Genomic DNA, 8,994 nt, shown 5'->3' on the forward strand with positions numbered 1-8,994 from the left:
TTGGGGTAATTTGAGAAGATCATAATAAAGAATTGATTTATTAGAGTTGAAGCTCAGTTTTATAAAAAACTTGCATCTCATATGGTCAATTTCGAAGGGGAAAAGGTACATGCCTAAATATTTTGAACTTGTGACCTAACATATCAAATTTCGATAATGCTTTTATGCAAATATAGTTAGAAGCATGATGTGTTGATTAATAATATTTGGCACATGGCTTTCAGTCTATAGGTTTGAGACGTTTAAACTCATAAGACTCGCGTTTTAGAAAATAAGGATGTAGCTGGTGTTCTGAGTGGGTTAATGATTAGCAAAAGATATTTCCTAATAAGAAGCTAAAATAAGTTATTCCGTAAATCTGAGTGGTTTAATGGTTAGCAAGTGGGTAATATATTACGTTAAGATTCTTATTATATGTGTCAATATGGGTGGTTTTTTTATTTATATTTTAAACATTTGAAATGTTATATTATTTATTTGTGTTACCATTGAAAGTAATTTATTACAATATGTAGGATTTTGGGTTTAGATTTAAGGTTTGGGATTTAGGTTTAGGGTTTAGATTCTAGCGTTTATATTTTAGGGCTTAGGGTTAGGGTTTAGAGTTTTTAGGGTTTAGGTTAGGGTTCAGGGTTTAGATTTAGAGTGTAGGGTTTAGAGTTTAGATTTAGCATTTAGGGTTTAGGTTACTGTTTAGGGCTTAGATTTAGGGTTTAGGGTTTAGATTTTAGGATTTTTAGTTTAGGTTTAGGGTTTGGGTTTAGATTTAGGGTTTAGGGTTTAGGTCTAAGGCTTAGATTCTAGGGTTTAGGGTTTATATTTTAGGGTTTAGGGTTAGGGTTTAGAGTTTATAGGGGTTAGGTTAGGGTTTAGATTTTGTGGTGTAGCGTTTATGGTTTAGGGTTTGGGGTTCAGATTTAGGGTTTAGGGTTTAGATTTAGGCTTTAAGGTTCAGATTTTAGGGTTTAGAGTTTAAGTTTAGGGTTTTGGGTTTAGATTTAGGGTTTAGGTTAAGGTTTAGAGTTTAGATTCTAGGGTTCATACTACTAGAAAAGTCATAAAAATGTTGGAAAAAAAAACATTGTTGATGATCTTTTAAGTTATTAAGTTACTCATAGTCTTGTTTTTAAACATTTCCACAGTAAGAAGAAAAAGTGTATACAGCGGAGTGAATTTGAGGGTACGTTTTCATTCCAATTTCTATTGAAAGATGAGTCATCCATTTATAGGTATTAATTATGTTATATAGTGTCTATTATAATATTATATTTTGGTCTTTTGTGATTTTAGCCATTTACATGCAACTTATCTGCAACATGAAGAAACAAATATACCAACAACAGTAGCTGATTATTAATGTATCCAACATCAGAAATAAAAGGCAGAAGATATTGTAATACATATATTTACTATCTACAAGCAATTTTATAAAAGTAATGGTTGTGTCTACCCTTACTACAACTTTAATGTCAAGTAATTTGTATTGTTAACCTATTAGCAATTGTTAACAAAATACCGGTGCAATGCACGACCCATTAATATTATTGTGTAAATTTCGTAGTAGCACAATGTGTTGATAAAAGTATTAGTTGTTGCTAAAGGTATTTGCTGCCACTTACCGTATGCAGGTACTTGATATGCAAGCCGACACATGACACCCAAAAAAAGTGTGTTTGAACTGTATCATATTCTTTTTCATGTCTATTGCATATCATATACTCCAAAATCAAAAAAGAAATACGAGTACATGAAACCTTATGTTTACATTATGACAACATTTTTTTAACCAATTCCGCGAATTCGCGGATCTTTTCCTGGCGAAATGGATGTTAGCCTTTTTTACAGTGTTAGACTTTCAATTTTATTTTATATGTATTGTTTTTAGGTTCAAAAAACCTACATTAATTATAAGTCAGATAACACTAATATTGCAACTGAATCAATTTATTATAAACTTAACAAATACTATACAAGATATAGTGATTCATACAAGTCAATGGTGATTCATCCCTCAAAGATCTCCGTGAATTCGTGGGTCTATATAATGGGTCAATTCTTGTGATGCTCATGCTATTGAAATAGTTATATATGTATCTATTTAGTATTTCCATCTATGATAAAAAAAAATGTTAATTTCAGCTTCGTATGTACCTTTACTCATAAACATTTATTATTACAACCCTTTGATGGTTAGATATGTGCAACGTATATTATTGAATATATCACAACCCTTTGTAATTTACGTAATATTTTTTATTTTTTAATCAACCAAACAAATACCCTATCAAATTAGTATTACATTATATACGGAATAAATAACAAATAAAATAACGTTGAGATCAGTAGTATCTCTCTATGGATTTAACCACTTTCGGATAAACCCATTAAATAACACTTTTATATCTATATATGTTAACGGCTGTAGACTGTAAACTGGATTAACGCACTTTATCTATATATATTTATATGCTGGATAAATTTATCAGTGACTAATTGAAAATTTAAAACTAAATTTTCATTAAAGTTTAAACTCAGCAAAAATTGTAAGTAACAAAACAAAACTTAAAAAACGCGATTAAAAATTTATGGACTAAAGAATTGGAAGGGGCCGCGCGAACGCAGGCCCCCGCTGCCACAAATTATGACGTAGGCTCGACCACTTGGGCCGCGACCTTAGGCTAGCACCCCTCCAAAGTGCAATGGAAGTCACCAACCTAGGCCATGGACCTTCTTGATCGTCCATTGACCTCGTCCAGGTAAGTGAGTAATGCATTAGCCTGCCACCCATTTTATACTCCTTACTTCCCATTAAGGTTTCTCTTCCCATCGATGTGGGATGCACTCAATGTTCACCCAAACTCTTTTATACTTCAACATTTACGAGTTTCAAGTGTCTGTTTTTATATTTTTCTTTGTATACGGAGTAATTTATAAGACACATGGCAAAAGGAAGAACTTACTATTCATATTAGTTTAACAACAAAGCGTCACCAAAAGACGATGTCTAAAAACAACAAGATGTGTAAAAACATGTGTATATCCAATATGATCAATATTTAGATTTAGTGACGATATACGAATAAGCATCTATCCAAATTGCTACTTTTACAACAAAGACAGTTATATACAAATATTCAGTTAAACTGTTATTACGAATGATCCATTGAGTTGTCAAGCCATTGATACTAAAAAGGTGGTCATGGTTTAGGAGGTGTGTAGAATCACCGAAGTCGATTGGGGTATGCATAAATGGGTTCCACCTGTCAAATATCATTTTCCTCCCTCTACCAAAGTACCAATCCTGCCACATGAGGATTATATGAGCGTGGTGAGGTAGCGTCCGGTACGTACAGTAGTAGCTTGTGGCGATATAATACCTGCAACCACCAGCTTTGCAGGCTCCAACGGCTTTGTGAAGTAATATCGGCTCAATTGGATCCTGCAGACATAATGAAACCTTAAATAAATTATTTTCTAAAACACTATCATTATATTTATATTCTTATATATGTAAGGATTTATGAAATTATTAAGAATCTTTGGAAAGTAAAACTACCATTCGTATTTGTAGCATATGCATATCACATACAACAATACCCTTTTTGTTGATTCACTTTTACTGTTATTATCTAGACGAAGCAAATGTGTACGGGTAGATTTTGGTGTATCGTCATCTTCGAAATCTTTTATGGATTTCAAATCGGTAACTTCTTGTGAATGTCAAGCGGACGTGGCATAAACGAAGGTCACTCATATCATTAGTTATGTACTGTCATTTCACTACAAATCATTATACATTACTCGCCATTAACACACATAATAACACAGCAGTGCTAATACCAAAAGCACAAATATTATAACATTTTTAAAAGAAGATTTAGTGTACTAAGTGGACTTTAACATGTGATGAACATATTAGACAAGCCCTAATTGAAAGTACACAACGTTTTTTCCACTAGTATTTAATTATGAGCTTAAGCTAGTAGAAGGAATTTTAGTGTACTAAGACCACTTCCAACCATGACATGCTTCTTTAAAAAGATTGACTGTCACATTAGCGCCACCTCAACACTTTCTCAAAAACACTGAAAAAGACTAAATGCTACAACCATGACATACTTCTTAAAATAGACCGGACCCACTCAAATTATATTACCAATTATTTAACAACAATATTAATCAAATAAATAATATAAAATTATATGTTCGGTGCTTTTTGGTACAAATAAATTAATTATCAAACCACTTAGGCCCACTTGGAAGCGTCCTTGGACCTGCTTCAAAATGACAAAATCAAAAACTTCACTAGAACGACCGTAAATGACATGCTCCTCCCTACGACGTCTTTTTGGATTGAAAATTGACGCTCCAAATGACACTACCATAGGTAGTGGTCTAAGTGGACTCATGGATCGACCAAGTCAAAACCTATTTCACTCTTTATGAGTTTAAAAGCACGGATAAGGTGCCTTTTGTATCATATCTACAAACCAATTAAGCATTTAGATACATATTTAGACATATATTCTTAATTGAAATAAACTTCTGTATATCTTTTTTATTAATACTCGCATAACGTAATTTATAATAATTCGGTTTAACTCCTGACCTAAACAAGTTTTAAAAATTTCAATTTATTCTCCGTTTTTATAATTTCTTTGATTTCATTTTTCATGGCTCAGAATCAAGCAACCACAAATATGAGATCCACATGGCAGAAGGACCTGCATTTTACACATCAAATCAAAACCCAAATCCAATAGACCAATAAGATAATGCTGACTTGTACACATCCTAATCCATCAAACTTGTAAATTTCCGTATATAACAACAGTTCAGTTCTCTACCATCTACACACACCCTCTTACAAACTAGTATCTCTTCAACATCCCCTTTAATCCCCTTGAAAAAATGGCAACCTCTACAATTCAACACTCAGCATTTGCCGGCCAAGCGGCATTGAAGCCACAAAACGAGCTCGTTAAGAAGACCGGCAGCTTCAATGGCGGCCGCTTCACCATGCGCCGAACCGTCAAAAGTGCACCCCAAAGCATTTGGTAAAAGAATTCACACATTTATGTTCACTTTTCATATTTCACAACTGTACCAATGTAAACTAACTTATATGATAATTGGTTTAACAGGTACGGCTCGGACCGTCCCAAGTACTTGGGCCCATTCTCCGAGCAAACCCCGTCATACCTAACCGGTGAATTCCCAGGTGACTACGGGTGGGACACTGCTGGATTATCAGCTGACCCCGAGACATTCGCCAAGAACCGTGAGCTTGAAGTGATCCACTCTCGGTGGGCCATGCTAGGTGCACTCGGGTGCGTTTTCCCCGAAGTTCTATCCAAGAACGGTGTCAAATTCGGTGAAGCCATCTGGTTCAAGGCAGGATCCCAGATCTTCTCAGAAGGTGGGCTTGACTACCTTGGAAACCCAAACTTGGTCCATGCCCAAAGCATTTTAGCCATTTGGGCTACTCAGGTTGTCTTAATGGGCCTCATTGAAGGGTACAGAGTTGGTGGGGGCCCACTTGGAGAAGGACTTGACAAGATTTACCCTGGAGGATCTTTTGACCCACTTGGATTGGCTGATGATCCAGAAGCATTTGCTGAATTGAAGGTTAAGGAGCTAAAGAACGGTCGTTTAGCCATGTTTTCAATGTTCGGCTTCTTTGTTCAGGCTATTGTAACAGGAAAGGGCCCGATCGAGAACCTGTTTGATCATGTTAATGATCCAGTAGCTAACAATGCATGGGCTTATGCCACCAACTTCGTACCTGGAAAATGAGCTGAATGCCTGTAAATTTGATTATCTTTATCAAATAACATAAGTAAAAGTTTTCATAATTCATGTTTCTTTGTTTATTCTTTCAAGCTAACCTGAAACCACTATTCCATTAAAATGCTAAAGGCCATATACTGTTTTGCAAGTACAGGTGGCAATTTCAGCCCATTGAACACGTAAATAAAACTTAATAATAAACAGTTAAAATGAGACATAAGTTGTATATACATAAAAAAAATCCTAATTTAAGGTATTTGAAAAAGTAAATTATTATTGAAAAAATGTTTACAACAAAATTTAACATTTACTCCGTATAAAGATATGCGTTTCGGGTCACCTCAAGCTGACTATCCACAACAGAAAATTACTCATTTCAAGTAAAACCCATTTGGACCCTTTAACCAACTCAGCTATAAATGTTTACAACAAAATTTAACATTTACTCCGTATAATGATAAGTGTTTCGGGTCACCTTAAGCTGACTATCCACAACAGAAAATTACTCATTTCTAGTAAAACCCATTTGGACCCTTTAAGCAACTCACCTATTTTCCAACTCTATCTGACATCACCAATAATCCATGCAAGAACATAATCCATCTTTAAAATGGTGATAACGGCTATTATCCCTAACAATGATTTCGCGATTGTAAACCTTGGACAGATGTTTTGTAACCGAGTGACAATCATTACACACACGAAGATTCTTCACTACCCGAATTGGGATCCCTGGTTTCAGATTAATCAACCCAAAAGCAATAGCTAATCTCTCACTATGGCTTTCCAATTCAGCTTCCTTTTCATCATCACCTTCAATATGCAACAAAACTTGAGATTTATCAGCTACATGCCCTACCGATTTCAATATATCCCTAATCTCACTCAACTTATCATATATCTCAACAGTTTGAGGATGTGATTTATCACCAACAACAAACTCATGAACTTCATTATTATACTCTATCAAACTGCACCCCGGATCCTTTTTCACACCCGTTTTCTTAATCATTTCCCTAACATGTGACACTTTATCCCAATTCCCGGTTGCAGCATACAAATTAGACAAAAGCACATAACTTTCAATATATTTCGGATCGATTTTCGTAATATGTTGAGCAGCATACTCTCCAATTTCAATATTTTTATAGATTCTTGAAGCGCTAAGCAAACTCATCCAGATAATTTTGTTTGGTTTCATAGGCATTTGTTCTATAACATTCTTTGCTTCTTTAAGTTGACCTGCCCGACAAAGAATGTCAACAAGACAACCATAGTGCTCAACTGTAGGTTCTATTTTATACTCGTTTATCATCATATCAAAATATCTTTTACCATCTTTAACCAAACCTGCATGATTACAAGCATTCAATACACCAATAAACGTTATACCATTAGGAACAATGTTAACTCTAAGCATTTCATTAAATAGTTCAAGAGCGTGTTTAGCTTGTCCATGTGTCCCTAATCCTACTATTATAGCGGTCCAATGACCCAACTTTTTCTTTGATATAACTTTAAAAACCTTCAAAGCACTTTCTATGCACCCGCACTTGCAATACATTTCAATTAGTGAAGTACCGAGCACATTTTCTAATTCGAGTCCGTTTTTAACCATATACGAATGAACCCATCTTCCTTTGTTAAGAAGAGCTAACCAAGAAATAGCCGATAACGTACTAACTAAAGTACTATGAGTAGGTACACATCCTAAATTTAGCAACTCCAAAAACAACTTAAGAGGTTCCGAAAACCTTGTGTTGCATTCATACCCAGCTATCATCGAATTCCAAGTGATTATATTTTTATCTTCCATTTGATCAAACAAGCTTCGAGCAGAACCATAATCTCCCGCTTTCATATACCCATTAATCATTGCATTCCACGATGGCAAGTTTCTCTTTGGCATTTCACCGAACAACTTCTTAGCATCATCAACATTCCCACATTTCGACAACCCATCAACCATCACAGTCCACGTCACAACATCCCTCTCTTTCATCTGATCAAACAACTCCTTTGCAAGTCTTATCTCACCACACTTTACATACCCATCCAGTAACGTGTTCCACGTAATCAAATCTTTTTCACTCATCCCATTGAACACCTTTCGTGCAGAATCGATATCGTTAAACTTCGAATACATACTCACTAAACTACTTTGAACGAATACTTCTGACCCAAACCCGAGTTTCAATCCCAACCCATGAATCTGCTCCCCTTCTTTAACTGCCATTAATCTTCCACACCCTTTAATCACACAAGGTAGAGTAAAAACATCAGGCGTGAAACCCGAAAGTGAAATAAACTCGACAAACATAAAAACACATTCTTGCGAACGTTGGTTTTCGACATAGGATTTCATAAGCGTGTTCCATGAAAATAAGGTTGGTTGATGCATTTGATCGAACACCTGTCGGGCGTCATCGAGAGTGTGGGTTTTGGAGTGAGTGTACAGAGATATAAGACGAGACGAGATTTTAGGGTCATTAAAAGTTGCTGTTTTGATTGATAGTGCGTGTAATTGAGCTGGTTCAATTGGGTTATTACAGATTTGAAAAGGATATAAATTTGAAATTGATTGAAGAGAACTAGATGCTGTCACCTGGAGCATTTTAAATAATTTAAAAAAGGATTAAGTTTTTATGCGTTGATGAAATATACAAACTAAGAAAACTTGGTCTGAGGACCAATCTTGGATTTGCCGCCCCAAATATTGGATGCCGTTGATATGATTTCCAGTTTTCCACTTTTACACTGGAAAAACAGTATCTTCATGTTTAATTGTTGTTTAATGAGTATTTAACAAATTATATTTTGCAAGATAATTAGCCGACTTCAAACAATGACATTATTTTCTCCCAAGACACACATTATATTTTGCAAGATAATTAGCCGACTTCAAACAATGACATTACTTTCTCCCAAGACACACATCGCTACATCAACGCTTGTTTTAAGAATAGAATGAGGATTGATTCATAGTGTCGCTTGAGGATAGATTCATCCTCTTATCTTAAATATTCTAAGATATCATCGTATCTTCCATTATAAATATTCTTCATATTTCTGAAGATATTTTTATAACCATTCTTATCTGAAATCATTTATTCCTTCGCGTTATCTGTATCACATCATAAAGAAAACTGTTTTAGTTTCTAAATATCTGAAACCTCTGAGTGTAAAGTATGAATGTTTTTGAAG

At 34.8% G+C, this 8,994-nt stretch overlaps 2 protein-coding genes and 1 non-coding gene across 3 annotated transcripts; 1 reads left to right on the forward strand and 2 right to left on the reverse strand.

The window, feature by feature from the left end:
- Positions 1-2,601: 2,601 nt before the first annotated feature.
- Positions 2,602-2,764, reverse strand: LOC139895431 (U1 spliceosomal RNA). Its single transcript, XR_011775879.1, has one exon. It is a non-coding gene; the product is annotated as a U1 spliceosomal RNA (small nuclear RNA).
- Positions 2,765-5,172: 2,408 nt separating this feature from the next.
- LOC139891022 (chlorophyll a-b binding protein 36, chloroplastic-like) lies at positions 5,173-5,810 on the forward strand. Its single transcript, XM_071873949.1, has one exon. The coding sequence runs from the start codon at positions 5,314-5,316 to the stop codon at positions 5,794-5,796; it is 483 nt and encodes a 160-aa protein (XP_071730050.1). The 5' UTR covers positions 5,173-5,313; the 3' UTR covers positions 5,797-5,810.
- A 475-nt stretch (positions 5,811-6,285) lies between these two features.
- On the reverse strand, positions 6,286-8,439 carry LOC139891023 (pentatricopeptide repeat-containing protein At5g48910-like). Its single transcript, XM_071873950.1, has one exon. The coding sequence runs from the start codon at positions 8,402-8,404 to the stop codon at positions 6,362-6,364; it is 2,043 nt and encodes a 680-aa protein (XP_071730051.1). The 5' UTR covers positions 8,405-8,439; the 3' UTR covers positions 6,286-6,361.
- Between the last annotated feature and the right edge of the window lie 555 nt (positions 8,440-8,994).

This window comes from Rutidosis leptorrhynchoides, chromosome 2 (assembly GCF_046630445.1).
Source record: "Rutidosis leptorrhynchoides isolate AG116_Rl617_1_P2 chromosome 2, CSIRO_AGI_Rlap_v1, whole genome shotgun sequence".
In the NCBI taxonomy this organism is placed as follows: Eukaryota; Viridiplantae; Streptophyta; class Magnoliopsida; order Asterales; family Asteraceae; genus Rutidosis; species Rutidosis leptorrhynchoides.